This window comes from Sceloporus occidentalis, unplaced genomic scaffold, assembly GCF_023333645.1.
Source record: "Sceloporus occidentalis isolate IW3139 unplaced genomic scaffold, rSceOcc1.0.p SCAF_5, whole genome shotgun sequence".
Taxonomy (NCBI): domain Eukaryota; kingdom Metazoa; phylum Chordata; class Lepidosauria; order Squamata; family Phrynosomatidae; genus Sceloporus; species Sceloporus occidentalis.
This window is the reverse complement of record NW_028316985.1, coordinates 126,401,070-126,417,732: the sequence shown is the minus strand read 5'-3', so window position 1 is coordinate 126,417,732 and position 16,663 is coordinate 126,401,070. Positions and strand designations below refer to the sequence as shown.

Below are 16,663 nucleotides of genomic sequence, written 5' to 3'. Positions count from 1 at the left end.
TCCATTATCTTTTTAAGGGAGAAGATTGCATACTTCACAAGAGCAAAGATCAGTATACCATCTCTGCCAGCTGATGATGTCTAATTTTTATTTTCTACCACAAGATGTTTTCTACTTGTTCATCTATTCCTTTTTTAAAGATTACAGTTTTATAGTGTAGTTCTAGTTTTAAAAATGTTCTACTTTACATCGAACCCTAGATATTGTCTGTAAAAATAAACCCCTCAATACATTGTTCTCATATATGTGCACACACATGTACCTGAAAAACAAAAAAGCCCCTCTCTTTTCTAACCTACAGTACTTAATCTTTCACACCAGAAAACCAAAGTAGAATACTTCTGGTACTCTGATGCTAATTTTGTACAGTTTGTATGTATTATAGATATGCTATTTTGTAAAGATGGATCTAAGGAACAAAGGCAGTACCTTGTGTGTATATCCTGTTGAACTGCACTGTGTCGAGAAATATTATGTTCAACGGGAAGTATTGTTTCACCCTTTTTTCACAAGAGCAGACTGTGAAAATGGCTGTTAGCCCATGCAATATTTTTGTACAAAGTGTGCTTTTTTTTTCTTTTTTTTTTTTTTGTAGTTAGCTAGCAACAAACTCAAGTCCTCTTCCAAAACATCAAGGCTGCCTCATACAAACAGGTGCTGTTTAGATTTCTATCTCCTACATTGGAACTTTTTACTTGGAACCTATTTTTCTTCTCTCTATTTCTTGTTACAAAAGAAGAGGCATGGGATACTCACTGCAGGAGTGTAATTTTGTGAATGGAGATGTATGGAGGCTATCGAGTCTCTTTACACGTAAATGCTGGGAAGTCCTGAAATGTGTTTAAACTGAAACTACCCAAAGGCAGCTGTTTTATTAAATTGCACTCAGGTTCACACAAAAAGTATTAAAACCTGAGTAAACAAATACTGATATACAAAGCTAACATATTAGTGTAACACTGTATATTGAATACCACAGCCAGTAGCCTGTAGAAGAGTCAGTTTTACAAAGCCCAAACAGACCCAGGCAGTTTTCAGAGGAGTGGTACTTAGACTGATGAATTTCCTAAGAACCAAATACCTATTATTGTTGATATAGAAATTCCTTCCAAGAAAATCCCAAGATTTGGAGCACTTAAAATAACATGTTAGTATAATAAAGTTTATAGGTTGTAGCTTATTCCTAGTATGTATTCCATTGTGTAGGTTCATTCCTAAATTAATTGTGGCACAATAGCTATGTGATTAGAACCTAAGCTTCTTGAAACAGAACTTGTATTGATGAAAAGTAAAAGACAATATGAATGTGTTTATCAGAATTCGAAGTAAAAAAATGTTCTGGTTACCTTTTAAGCAGTATATATCTGCAAGTGTGCATATGCATGTACTTAGCATCTGTGCTATCAGAGGTTGTTCTGAGTGTCATCTGGCAGCAAGTGGCTGATTAGGTCTGATGTCATCATAATGAGACTTGGGGGACAAAGCTGTCATCACTTTGTCATTAGATTAACTGCTGCTGTGATGTTTCGAGAGGAATTTAGCAACCCAGAACTAGGCACTTGATAGCTAAGAGGGCCTGGGAGACTGAGAAGTGGTGAGCAACATTTTCTAAACTAAGGCTGCATTCAATAGGACTTTTGAGTATAGATTTATAGGATCAGACTGTTGTCTGTACAAACACTGTGTACAGATCCTGGAATTTCAGGTGGCATGGTGCAAGTTGGTGGAACAATTTTGGAGCCTTTTGATGAGCACAAGCAAGTTATCCTTTCTTCTTTTGTATATGGCACATATCTACAAATACATGTTACATGTGAAATTCACCAAAAAAGCAAAGATGTGAGCTCGTTGAGCACTGTCCATTTTACAACATATCATAAGTTGACATACTGTATTTTATTTTCTGAGAATGTTGGTAGAATCCCTGAAAGATAAGAAGAATATAACAATAATACATTGATTGCCATTTTTAAAATTGTGCCTTAAATTTATTTTTCTAAATCTCCCCAAAGGTTCTCTTATTATGCACAAGACTATATTACTATTCAGGTCCTTTAAACATAACAAACCTCGAGATAGTTAACTAACTGTGCCTGATATTTCATGGATCCCCCTTGTTGTTCTACCCATGTTTTAGAAGTGATTTAAACACATACATGCCATTCGTTTTGCTGAGGTCAATCTCTAAAAGCTAAAGCTTCAAGATTATTTAATATAGAAATGAAGGTTGACTGTTTCAGTTTCTCAGTTTGACAATATTAATATGTTTGTAGAATGATGTATAGAGTTGTACCTTGTGATTTATTTATTTCCAGTCTTATTTATGTACTTAATATAGTTCAGTTCTGTCCATTTAATTTTGCAGGTTAAAAAAGCTACTGTGAGAAATGTATACAGCTCTCTAGTTTCATAGGAGGTTAAGACAGACAGACACACATTAAATGAAATTGAGAGGAGACTAGAAAGGAGTCTTTCTAAATTGGTTATTTATAAAATAAGAGAACTTTTCCATGCATTAATACATTTTCTCACAGACACCACCGTAGTATCAGCTCATTTTTTAGGAGTACATTTTGAAAAGTTCTGGGTTTGTTTTGTTTTTTTTCTGCTCATATAGTTTATTGTGTTTATTAAACAACAATGATAAAACAACTTTGAAAAATACAAAAATGGGCAAATGCCAGTCAAATTTTATGCATACAGATATCACTTTTATCATTGGTTTTATCCTTCACAAGATAGAACAAACATTACAAATGTAATAATCCTCATATTCCTTTTATCCATTTGTTAGTACAGTTCTGTATATTAAATTCTAAGTATTACAGATACAAGACAATATTATTGCTTAGCCAAATGAACAAAGTATAGTAAATCATTTATAGACTGAAAATCAAATCAACGCTTTTTACCTAATTTTTACATTTTAAGTATAAAATGCTCAGGACTGAACTAAATATTTAATCAGGTTATATTACAAATGTCTTTCTGTCCTAATATTGTCTGTCAGTGTACACATGTACATCACCTAGATTAACTTTCATCTCTGCACTTTCCATTTGTTTCAGTGATTTGGAAAAAATACAGTTTTTTAACAAATCTTCCTTGTTTATGTGTTTTCTGTTTCACAAAATGTATCAGCCACATCAACTCAAAGTGATTTGTGCACCATAAGATTTGTACATACAAAATACTTGCTCATTTTTACCAAGATTTTGACTGTAATATCAATGGATGCTTAATAATATCAATAATGGTTAAAACTGTATGTCCGTGCTGCATTGAAGGCACATGCACCCACAGGGATTACTATGTGGCTGCATGTTTGTGCAAGGGAGATTCTTTCTGATAACCACAACTGAAAACTATTGTAGTATCAAAAAGTGTCTTCACTGATTCTGAAACACAGGGATATCATAGTCATGATGACTAGATGTTGTGACCACAAGGGAGGATTAGATACTACAAAATATAGGACTTTCAATAAAAATGGAGGACACGACCAAATAAAAGCTAAAAGCACTCATATAAATGTAAATTCATGCTTAGTGATGCTCAAAATGGAAGACATTTTGATATTCACCTTGGACAGGAGATTGAAATGTAGGAAAAGGAGGATGTCTGGTCACCCTATATCATAATCATATCCCTTTTCCTGGGTGCATAATTAAACAGAGAAACCTAGAGCTTATTTTGAGCACTCCTTTAAAATATGAGGGAGGGCTTTTCATTTCTCTGATTGCAGGATCCATTTATGACTACATTGGTCAAAGAGAAACTCTTCAGTTTGTTATCTTAAGTCCTTGGCAGCTCAGGCACTACTGCAACAGAAGCATCTCATTAATTGTCTGCCAGTTCATATCTTTTTACACTTTCAGGTTGATTCTGTCATACCTGAAATAATCAAATTATGAAGAATATCTTTGAGCTGTAATTTTATAACTCTGCTGATCACAGCAGGGTCCAGATACCTCAATACATTCAGATGGAATTATTTGTATTTGGGATTACTTTTCTCTCAGATGTTTTATACTTTTTTATATGTAGCAGAAAGTAGTTCAGTTTAAAAATGTTTATTTAAATGGCGCACATTTTTAAAGTCCTTGTCAATCAGTAGCTTTCTGTCATCCTTAAGAAATGTATTTGCCCATTTCAAGTTGTTGATGGTATCTTGTATTTATGCCATAGGCTTAACAGATTGAAGAATTATGTGAAATAAATTTAAGATGAACAGACTGCACAGTTAAGCAGGAATCTAGTAAAATAAACAATAAATTGTGTGTTCTTATATTCCCATCTGGCAGCAGTCTTTGGATAATCTTGTTCCAAATTACTGTAATATAGTATGCCCTTGTGAAACCTTAAAAGTCAGACACAGATACTGTACACTTACATTCCTTTTGTTGTTCTAACTTCAATTATTCAGTTGTCATAAATGGTAAAATGCTTTAAATAAATTTTAGAAAATGTTCCCTTCTTGAGGCAAAGCTAGGCAAAAAAGATTAAAATTCCTACAGAACTCACCTTCCATTCCCTAGTGAAATGCACACATACCATTCAATCATTTCATATGAAATTAAGAGTCAGACGATTTCAGCTTTGCAACATGTTAAACACAATAGCTATAATTTCCTGGCAAAATATTGGAAAACGTTCATCAACTATATAGCCAGAACTGTAAAAGCATCAGCATTAATTTATAAACTCATTGCATGTAGAGATTTTGTTGGGAGTGAATATGAAGCTGTTAGTACTACTGACCACAAAGAGATACTTACATTCTCTCCCTGAATTTCTACTATGTTTTTGTCAAAGAACATCAGATCTCTGTGTCCTCTATAAATACTTTGCATATAGAGAGACAATAGCAAGCCTTTTCGTCAGTGTAGTAAACCCATTTCCCACGGAGGTTAAAGCACGAGCATTAATGTTTTATCTGTGCACAGATAACAGTATTTTGTCCCATACTTGGATACCTTTTAAAGGTGTAGTACAATGCATATTTACATAGCAGTAGGTCCCATTGAATTCAGTATGACTTCTCAGATAAGTGAATACAGAATTGCAACCATTGAGTATAACTGAAAAATTAGATTGTGTAATATGAAGCTGTTTAATTACAATAATCGTAAATTGCATTTTTGAGGAACACAAGGGTCTTCAAGCTGTAAACAAAAATGGAGGCTACCTTCATAATTGAAAAGGAATGCAGTATTTCTCAGATTTTAGTATGCATATTGTGATTATGCATGCTTAAAACTCAAGTATTTACATATAAGATCAGCACTGATTCTTTATAGGAACAATATTTAACATGTATTTTATAGGAAATTTTGGCTACTACCTTGTTTTTTAAAAAGGCAGAAACTAGAGTATCCAGGTGGAGAAAAAAGAACAATTTGCCATTTTCCATGGGTCAAGATGATTTCACAATCTCTTCCATAGGTGATAAAAGTGAAATCTTTAAAATGCTAGTGTTGCAAGAGACTTGATGGCAAAAAAATTAAAAATTAGTTTGTCTGTTTGATTGCATGAGTTAGACATGTTTTTTGTAGCAGAAAGCTAAAGCCAGGATATTCCTCATACCTTTGGACTGCGGAAGAACAGTAGGCCAGGGAAATCAGTTACTAGATTTATTGGTGTTTAGCTGTGTAATATGATGGTTCATATTACATTTCCTTATGTTTTATATGAACTTTAGATGGAATTATTTTGCTTTTACATTTTTGCTGAAGTAGACAAAACTGGATGGTGGGGATGTTCTGCAGTCAGTCATTTTAATCTCCTCCTGTTGTGAAGACAGCATTTTCAGTGCTGTAACAAGGAGGGTTAAATGCTGCTCTTCAAATAAAAAGTACAGGAAGAAAGTTTTGAAAACCCATGTGGAATGAATCAGCTAGGGAACAAAGAGTCCTTTGAATCTTAATTGGAACAAGATTCTGGCTGGTGTTTTTAAGTGTCTGAGAAGAAAAAGAAGCCCTTCTATCTCTCTTAGATGCTTAGGCTTTTGGGTCTGTTGTCACTTTCCAAGTATTGACAAGTATCTTGCACTTCTGCCACTGTATAATGGACCAAGGATGATTGAGTATCAGTGGAACAAACTGTGCAATTTAAGAGTGCGCCTCCTAAGATGAGACAAAATCCTGCAAACCAGCCTACAAAGAGAGCTTCCCCAAAGTCCCACCTGGGCACGATGTCTGGAATACTTTCATCCCAAAACTCCTGCACAGTGGTGTGAGCAACCCAAGACACTGGGACTATGGCTGTAATGCCTGATATCCAGAAGAATATTCCTCCCATAAGCAGTAGCTTCTTCTTTAGATCCTGTTGTTGTTCCCCAATCTTCAGGCAGTCCAGTCCAAGACCTGAGAGTAAAAGGCCAGAAAGTCCTAATCCATTTGATGTGAACATCAGAATCCTAGAAATTTTGAGCTCAAAGGGTAAAGCCAGAAAAGAATCAAATTCCTTGCATTGCATTCCACCTTCTTCTTGGAATACACAAGCTTGCCAGAGTCCCATTGTCCAGATCTCCAATTCATTCAATTCTAAGTTGAGATTTTTCCACTGAGGTAGATAGGTGGTGAGGCAGGATAACACCCATCCCAACAAAGAAAACAAAATTCCAGCTAACTGCATCGTGGTTCGGTACATTAAAGCCATTCTAAAAGATGAAATCGCCTGAGTGGAAAGTCTTTTGGATCCCTCTATAAGAATTGCTACCTTATATGGCGGCTGCAGCTCTGAGAATCTTTAGCTCTTTGCGTCCTGAGGTATAAGCTTTAGATATTAACCCTTTCAAAGCTCTGAAATGTGTTTTTGTTCTTCCTGAATACTGTATAACATTTCTTGTAAAGGACGAAGGACTCTGCTTAACTATGAGTTAGGTTCTGTGATAAGGATTTGATCTGTTACCTTCCAATTTGCTTGGTAAAATTATATCCCAATGCCTGATGATTACAAGTCTAGAGATGAACAAAGAACGCTCTATGACCCCTCACCCTAAAAAAAACAACAGAAATCTTTGTGCTTCAATACGGATTAATTAGATTTTAAGTGGTGATAAAAAAACCCAGCTCTGTCTGCAACAGGACTTCATTGTAATGGCTAAATTTGAGATTTCAGGGTTGCAAATCAAGACCTTGTAAAGAAAGGTATACTGTTTTCCTATAATCTGTATCATTAGACTTCCTCAGTATACGTATATGTACACCCAAAGGCTTATCCTTCATTCTCTTCATCTTTCACCACTACAAGGAAGATTGCAAAAGAGCCTTTTCATGCGTTTTATACAAAATTAGTTTTAAATAGGTTTTGTAATATGCGTGACCTTTTTAGAGCACAGTGAAGTGATAAAGTATTTTGGTCAAAATGTTCTGAAGCATCTGCCATTGGTCACAATATATTTTGAACAGTCAGTTTTTGAACCTGTTTTAACACCAGAGTATCCTTTACTTACTCCATATATAAATTTATGAACATCAGAGCTCTCATTAAGGCCATATTGAGGCTTGCATATATAGGAAAATAAACATCTTGGGATTTTCAGTGCCTGGCACATATACAGTTTGATGGGTATAAGGGAAGCACTTGAAGAGCATAGAGGAACATATACAACTTGAAGAGCGTAGAGGAACTTGAAGAGCGTAGAGGAACAATTTGTGCACATGGAACAGATCCAAGCCATTAGCACTCAAAAATCTTCACCCAGTACATAAAATGGTCTTTTAATTTAAAATGTTGTGGTTGTTTTTGCTGAATTAGTCTAGCTAGCATTCTTTTTTCATCAACAGCTAAAAAGCATTTTGCCCTATGGCTACTGATTATACTTTACATTTTATTATAGTGTATAAAGATTTGCACAAAGTAGTTGACCTTGGAAGACTGCATTATGCTATTGTTACTTATAGAAAAAGCTTTAACAAATATTTTATAATCCACTCCCAAACAAAAGGATAGGAGACATATATGGGAAACTGTTAGATTCAGACAAAGTACATTTAAATAAATACATCAGTTCTAGCTTTTGCTGGTGGTTTGCTTTTTTTGTGGCAGTCTACTGTATGTGTGCTTGTATTTATGGGAGCTAAGCAGTTTTTTATTTTGTTTGGGAGAGTTGTAGACCAAGAGCTGTACAGATGGACGGCATGCAGACGCCCATTTACTGGCTGTATTGGGCCACGGCCACCTCATGTCACAGCCCCAATCTGGCCTCTGGAGAGCGCAAAAAGTAGCTGAAAAAAGAGCTCCTTTTTGTGCTCTCCAAGGGGCACTATAGCTGTGGTGGTGCGGCTTTATGATGCCCTTTATATTGCACCATCTACTCTGGCACTGTAGATGTAGTGCCAGAGTCACACCATGATGGTACGCATTGTGTAAACTGGTGCGTGCCAAAATGGCACCCTAGGGGCAGAGTTAGGGCATACAGCATGTGGACGCTGCACCCTAACTCCGCTCACAGGCCGGCACAAAGTGCCGCTCTGTATAGGCCCCAAGTCTGTTGTAGGGAACTGACAACAATATTAGAATTGTGCTTTCAGGAGGTCTCCAGAAAAAGATTCTCTTTGGAAACAAGATATGTGATTAGTATGCATCTTGTTTAAAAGGAAAACTGGTGCTTTATCAGCATTACTACCATGGCAAATAGAGCAGCAAAGGCCTCTTAGAGGGCAGCATGAGGATCCACAGGCCACATCATGTCCACCTATTCTGAGCAGTCAGATAGGATTTGAACCTTTCAGAAAGGCCTATGGATTCTCCAAGGGTGGGCACTTTCAGTGGAGGCAGAGCTCAGTTATTGCTATGCTTCAGTTGTCATCTTTCACACAATTAATACTTGGAGTACGGCTGGCATGCAGTGACATGATCACTGGGTGGCGGGGGAGTTGCTAGCCCATTAGCAGTGGTCTCTACAATTTTGACATAGCTTTTGCTGGTGGTTGAATGTAGGATTGCAACTGTCAGCCCTGTCCAAGTGAAAAGCATCACAGTAGGACTGTAGAAGTGCCCTACCTTCTTAAATTTAAATGAAGAGCATTTAGTTAAAAACAAACCAAAAAGGCAGCATGGTGGTGCTTTACAGTATATTACATACCTCCAAAATCCTGTAACAAAATCTAGCTTAGTCTACTAAGGAACAAAGATGAAGGAAAGGAAAATTAATGAATATGTGAAGCGATGAAAGATTAGAATTTAAACCTCTAATAATTTTAGGAATGTTTGTTATGCTTTGCATTAACAGTTCAATATATAATCATTGGGGTTTCCTTTACAAGTTGACTTGTCTCTGCTGAAAATTACTTCCTCAAAAAGCTTCTGTTACATAGAATGGAAAAGAGGAATTCACTTTGGATGACCACTGACCTAGAAATAATTAGCTTAGAGATGGATCTCTGGAATCCTGGGTACATAGTGAAAAGCAGACACCAGACGCTTGGGTTCATGACTGTTCATGGCCAGTACAAAATACTGCTCAAAAGTACACTTAGACCTTCATAGACCAATGGCGGGAGCTCAACTGTAGTTTTGCAGGCTTCTATCCAAGTTGTCTACCATAGGGGATGCAGAATAGATTTCTTCTGGAAATCTTAACCTCACTTGTGAAAAATCTTGAGGTCCCATTCCAGCAATGGCAAAACCGTCGCAAGATATGAGCTGCCTCCCCAGGTAGAAAACACCCAGCCAAAAGACATTAAAAGCAATGGGAAAACAGAGTTCTCTGCATCTTCCCCTGCCATGATCCAGCAACCTTTTTCAGTGTTTCCCTGAATAAAAGGGAAATGCACCAAAACAAAAGTAGCTATGACTGAACATGAGTGGAATGTGCAGCTGAGTAAGCATGCATGCCCCCGATCTAGATCAAGTCTACTGCGTGTAGGTTAGGGGGCCTTTAGATCCTTTCCCAGAGTCAGATTTTCACCCTGAATCCCCCTCTCCCAGTATACTCTGAGCAGGAGCTAAAAGCTCAAACTTCCCACTGACACCAGTGAAAGACAAATTTGGCCACTGAGTAGAAGTTTAAACCTCACATATATACACAGCACTGATTTGAATGTTGGACTAGTACCCCAGTAAACTAGGGTTTGAATCTCTACTTGACCATAGAAACTGACTGGGTGACCCTGGGTATCTTAGTTCTCCTCAGCCTAAGAGGAAGACAATGGCAAACCCCTCTGAACAAATCAGGAAAGACTTAGGGACACCATACAGCAGAAATTACTTGAAGACATGCAACTGCAATTTCAACATTACACCTACTTGCAAGTAGGAGAAGCTCAGCAGTGAACATTATCACACAGGAAAAATCAGGGGGAAACAGGGTTTTAAATGGACATTAGTCCTTGAAAATCGCATGATCGCAGTGAAGATTTTCAAACGCATCACAATTAAAGAGGATTTATCCCTGCACTAAACATGGGAAATCCCATAAATGATTTGTTACTGGTTATTACCTGTTTATTGCCTGGATAAATCCTCTTCAATCGTGATGTTGCATAAAAATCTTCTCCACAATTGTGCAATTATCACAGGCTAATGTCTGTTTAAACCCCTGCTTTTCCCTGATTTTCCCCATGTGATATAGTCCAGTGTAGTATGGCTAGGCAAGTAAGGAGCAATAAAAGGGATGGTTTCAAAAGAAGATGAAGGAGATGGTGGAGGTGCTGCTTAGCAAGCATGGTAAAATCCTAATGGATCACAATGAAAAGGCAGAACTGCTCAATACCTATTTTGTTTCAGTTTGCTATCTGGGGCAAAGAACGAGACACCTCCCTCCTACTCCCTGCTCCCTACCATCATCTGCCTTAGGCATCTGCCTCCCTTTGCATATGAAAACCAAGAGACCTTATTGTTTGTTGTTAGCTGCAATCATATCAATTTTGACTTACAGGCAACCTTGTCAATGAGAGACCTCTAAGCCAGCCTATCATCAACCGCCTTGCTCAGCTGTTGCAGACCTTACATGACTAGATCAGATCTACAAATGATAGTATTTTTTTTAAAAGTATAAACATAGTATATAGAGATTGCCCCTATATACCAGCGGCCCAGATGTTGTTCAACTGCAGCTCCCATGACCCTAGCCTGCATAGGCAATGGTGTGAAATGCTGAGATTTGCAGTCCAGCAACATCTGCAGAGAGCCACTTTTGTCCATCCTGTGATATACACGTGACCTATGTAATGCTGAGAACTATCAACTGTATTAGTTCCTACTGCCTAATAATGTCATGGCAGCAGCTATTGGTGTTATAATTTTATTCTATATAAACACTATGATTTACTGATGAACTGTTATTCATAATAACCGTGCTGCAGCAGGAGGGGTTATTTACACTTCTAAAATACCATTTAAGTAAATAATTCAATTTTCCCTACATTTTGTGCATCAGCAGGGAACCAAAAGAAACCCTGCAGTGGACTGTGCAGCAGCTGCACTGTTCTCAGAGATTCTCTAGCAAAAGTTAACTCCAACATCCCATCTTTTCAAAGCTCAAAAAAAAAGTGAGTTCCTTTTCCCTTGTCACAGGTATATCTAGGGATGATGGCCTCCACTTTTCCTGAATTAGAGTTACTGCCTTATTTTTGCCTCCCCTGAAGCGTTTCATTCATATTTGTACATTTCTTGCAACTGAAACAATAATCAGGATTGTGTACAGACTGACCAATAGGCAGGGCCTTTGAGAATTCTTAATGGTCAACTCCCTTGGTTCTTGTATTTTCCTGCATGAGATAGATGAGTTTGAAGATACCCTAAACATGTGTGGTGGCCATACCTGTCAACATTTCAGTGTTGAAAACCTAATATGAGTGGTGAAGTAACATCAGAGTGTGGTCAAAATGGCAAACATTATTCATGCAAAAGAACACACAAGCTACGAGAGGCTGTAGAAGCTTGCTTTTGCCTAAATTTACTGGGAAGAGCAAGATTCCACCAGATTTTGGTCTGTGACTTGAATTAATCCATGCATTCAGGATTCTTTCCCCTCCCCTGCTGCTCAGTTAATGAAGTGTAAACTACTTTTGCACTCTGATATCAGTTTGCAGCAACTGAAGTAAGCTGTGGACAACGGGGGGAACTGAAAAGAGGTGAGAGAAACAGAGGCATTTTTAAAGCAGCCAGAAAAGTGGGATGGCAGAGAATTAATTTAAACTGTCCCTGAAAAATCAGAACAGTTGTGAAGTATATGTGAGAGATATGTCTATTAGGAATTAGGATGTTTTATTTTTGATGCATTTGGAGTTAGAGGTGTTGCTGCCAAGCGGTACAACAATTCTCTCTGTGCCATTTGATTGCTGATCAATATATCATATTAAAAGGCCTCACTTGATAATGACCTCGGGCATGCATAAAATTTTCACCTTGGACAGCAGAGGAGAAAGAATTGTTTTTATAACACAAGAGCTAGTTTGTTCAATAATAAATTTCAGTCCATCTGTTTTCGTGGGGCTTACAGTGGCCTGAATTCTGTTACGGACATTTGTGTGTGTGTCATGTTAAACATGTGGGGCCAAAAAGTCACCACTGCACAACACACACATTCTGCTGATAGCAGTGGAAGAGGAGTTGCACAGACAGCATGCCCATCTGCGCCTTGTCTTTGCAAGTTGTGCATTGTGCTGTGGTTGTATGTCCTATACTTTGCAGTGCGACTGTGCATTGTGCAATGACACCTAGTCATGGATGTGTTGTGCAATGTTGCTATTCTAAATAGGGGTTGCATAGCACCCACGTCACTTATCTCCATTTGTGGGTATTTATTCTACACTAATGGGATATTGGACTGAAGCCAGTCTGTTGTATTAGTTCGACACACAATAACATGAATGGATAAATGAAATTCATGGAAAATGTCCAACATGTTTCCCAAGGGTAAAAAAAAAAAAGGGGGGGAGCCTCATAACATTTGAAGCTCAATAAAAGGAAAACATGAAAGGCTCAGTGGCAGAACTGACATTGTTAAGCCCTTCATTGTACCTGGGATTATGTGAAGAACTGAAAAGACTGAAGCCAGTTGAAATATTAACTAAAGGTGGGGAAAGCAGCCATCTTGGGCGAGAGGCAGACAAGTACTTCTGAGGTTTCTACAATAGGTCAGTCACAGAATTTTAAAGTTTAAAAGACAGTGCTAAAAGAGATCTTCTAGGAGTCTCAGGGCAGCAAAAATAAATAAATCTCACTTTATTGTCTGCTGGGCAAATGGAAGATAGAATAAAGGTGATGTCTTTGAGGAAGTGCCTTGCAGAAACGTTGCAAATTGAAAGACACACAAAATCCTTTGAAATACTAGATGGAGTTTGCATTAGATAATTAATATTGTATCCTAGAGATACTACATGGCCTTGGGCATCGAATAGAAAAGATATAATTGTAATAGAAAATATTTAATTTATAAGGACAGTCTGAAATTCTTTAAGGGAAAAAGGGAAAAAAGAGAATTTCTGATCACAAAGAAAAGATGAACTCTATTGTCTTAAGACTTTACATAAACGGCACCATAGGAGCATTATGGGAATAAAAGTTTGACTTCCCAGAATTTCTAAACACATTTCGATCTTTTTTGAGTGTTAGATTTTTGCTGGGGCATCATCTTGTCTTTGCTTCTTTCAGAGACAGTAAGTGAAAAGCTCACACAGAAGACTACATTGGATGCTACTGAAATGTAAGTCTGAACAAGTCTTATTCATCTTTCTTTACTTTATATAAGGTAATTTTAATGTGACCTGTTTGGCAAATGTAGGGTTTCACATTACTCTCAAGTTTTAAAAAGAAGTTCTTGTTTCAGCCAAAATTATAGCCCTCACATCAGCCTGATCACATGCACACCAATATTAAATTGTAAAAGTGCAAAATTATCAGGCTGCTTCACAGAGGTACATTTACAGCTATCCAAGAACTCTACAGATTGGCATTTCAGTAATAACAGATCCTCCCACCAAATGGCCTGCATTGTAGCATCAGAAAGAACAGGGCTGAGCAAACTTTAAATACAAAACAATCAGATATTGTCAGCCTTCCACAGTGATAAGCTTCCATATGTTTGAGGATCTTTAATTGTGTATTAATATTTAGATTACTGGTATAACTTGGATCATGTTTGATATAGAGTTGTTCAGATGACACCACCACCCCGAACACAAATATTCAATGTACACATGGCGAGAAAAGAAACAGAATTACACCACCTACTCATGTCTCCCAACAAAGCTCATTTTGCTGCAGTATGAAGGCTGACTGTTTGCACACAGGTGCAATATACAGAAGATGCCTCCATGTGAGTGGGATTCCTGAAGGTGATGGATGTGCATTTGGTGGAACACCTACTTGCACAGAAGAACCATAGGCTGCTGTAATACTGAATGTTTGACCATGTTGCAGTATGTAACTGGTAAGCACATTCCCAGTGCCTTCAGTGAACACAGGGGGAGTACACCTTAATATATACTGCTGTGCATAGTTAAAGAGAAGCTAGTATTATCTGCTCCTCTCAAAGAACATTAACTTGTAGTTAGCATTCACCTAACTCACAGCACAGAAGGATGGATAGACTGGACAAGAACTGAAACAATCTGGTGCCCTCTGCATGATTTAGACTGCAGTACTAATAATTGCTAACCATTAATCATGCTGGTCAAAACTGATGGAAATTCAAGTCCAACATATCTGGAGGTCATTTTTTTTTAATGTTATCTATCATTCATTCTGCACTAAACTTGATTTGCATCTACTGATGAAAGTGACTTTGCTGAGATCTGGAATCTCAGAAGAAGTGCCTTTTTGCATTACTAATGTAATTCAAATTTTATCTCCTGGGCTTTGGAATGTTTTGTTCCCAATGCCACATGGCCAGCAGGAAGAGGAGCTTGCATAGATATCCCTCCAAAGAATACCAACAATACATTTTGAGAAAAGGTAAGGCTGTGACTAACACCATCGTTTTATCTTTTTCTTTTCTTTTCTTTTCTTTTCTTTTCTTTTGAAGGAGCCCTAGTGGCACAGTGGTTAAATGCCAGTACTGCAGCCACAACGTTGTAAGTTCAGTCTCAGGGCTCCAAGGTTGACTCAGCCTTCCATCCTTTCGTAGATTGGTAAAATGAGTACCCAGGTGGTTGGGGGCAATTGGCTTACAGACTGTAAACCAATTAGAGAGTGCTGAGATCTTAAGTGGCATAGAAATGTAAATGCTACTGCTATTGCTATTTTTCTCTCATGTTTGATTCTTAACACCTTTGCCTGATGAAGAAGCTCTGAAAGCTTGCATCATGCATTTTGTGCATTTTGCTTGGACAGTTAAAGGTATCACTGTTTTGTGGATTTTGGATGTTATTGTACTTTGTTATATGGACAACATGGCTACCCTTGAATATGTTTGCTATATGTTAACATCTATTCAATATCTAAACAAACAAACAAAAAAAACCTCAAACATCTGGGCCGTGCCAAGCAGTCCATACAGCCTGTCTCACTAGTGATGTTCTGCTACTTACTTCTATTCTCAGTAGACTACAGGCAAAGCCAACTCAAGGGTAGGTATTTACTGAAGTACTATGGGTTGAAAATGCTACTGGTGAATGCCAGGTTGGTGAATGGGGAAACAAGTGCCATTTACAACTTGATCTTGGATGAGCATGCCAACCTGCCGTGTATCAGACAAACCTAGCTTGATGAGGTAGGTGAGGATAATCTTTCTCAGCTTTGTCCATTGACGAAGTTGTATTTTGACCACATCATGAGAAGGCATGACTCACTAGAAAAGACAATAATGCTAGGAAAGGTGGAGGACAGTGGAAAGAGAGGAAGACTGAACTGTAGATGGAGATACTCAGCCAAGGAAGCCACAGCCCTGAATCTGCAGGACCTAAGCAGAGCAGTTGAGGACAGAAGGTCTTGGATGTGCCTTATGCACAGGGCAGCACCATTAGTTGAGGTTGACTTGAAGGCAGTTAACAACAACAATAAAAAAATTCCTCTATGTTTGTCTTAACTGTTGTGAGTTCCAGATTAGAGAAAAAGGTAGGATATAAATAATTATTGTAATATATTAATACAGTGAACCCTTGTTATATGCTGGGGTTTGATTCCAAGATCCCCGTGGATAACAAAATCTGTGGATGCTCAAGCCCCAGTAAATATAATGGCAGAGCAAAATGGTGTCCCTTATAAAAAATGGAAAATCAAGATTTGATATTTGAAATTTATACTTTTTTTGAACATTTTAAAACCGTGGATGCTTGAATCCGTGTATAAAAAAATCTGTGTATAAGAAGGGCCGAGTGTACACTATCTGGTGAATGGCAGACCTGACGGAAAAGTTTACCACCACAAAAAGAACAATAAAGATTCAAAGTACCTTTGCTTTCTTTCATTTACTACTTGTGTCCATACAGTGACCTAATTCTATCAGAACCTGTTAGGAACCTAACAGTTAGCATAGAAACCTTGGGATGGGATGAAAAATAAACAAGAATGTAACTATGTTGACTCTAGACAGAAAATAAAGATGATTTTATTATCAATGAAGGTAAAGGCATCCCAAGGTACTACCTATGTTCAGTGCATAGGTTTTTCAAGTATCCTGCACCCAAAACTGTGGGTCGTTTCAAGAACATAAGGAAAAGCTGCAGGAATTATGATGCAAATCTCCCTGGGCAAGAAAGAAGAGACAAGC

General features: G+C 37.6%; 2 protein-coding genes across 3 annotated transcripts in view; one reads left to right on the top strand and one right to left on the bottom strand.

Moving 5' to 3' along the window:
- The window catches only part of WWC2 (WW and C2 domain containing 2), a 177,587-nt gene extending 174,427 nt beyond the window's left edge, over nucleotides 1-3,160 (top strand). The window contains exon 23 of one of the 2 annotated variants that reach the window (XM_089525423.1): nucleotides 18-3,160. In XM_089525423.1, the coding sequence (XP_089381549.1) occupies nucleotides 18-84 (67 nt within the window). In that variant the 3' untranslated portion in view covers nucleotides 85-3,160. The remainder of the gene's footprint in view (nucleotides 1-17) is intronic. The other variant, XM_089525424.1, reaches the window with a different exon arrangement.
- A 2,600-nt stretch (nucleotides 3,161-5,760) lies between these two features.
- Nucleotides 5,761-7,184, bottom strand: LOC149312809 (claudin-24-like). The gene has a single exon (XM_089526994.1). It carries the CDS (start codon nucleotides 6,658-6,660, stop codon nucleotides 5,992-5,994), a length of 669 nt encoding a protein of 222 aa, XP_089383120.1. The 5' UTR covers nucleotides 6,661-7,184; the 3' UTR covers nucleotides 5,761-5,991.
- Between the last annotated feature and the right edge of the window lie 9,479 nt (nucleotides 7,185-16,663).

Coding starts and splice junctions, on each gene's coding strand:
- LOC149312809 (XM_089526994.1), bottom strand. CDS start 6,660: ATGGCTTTAATGTACCGAACCACGATGCAGTTAGCTGGAATTTTGTTT.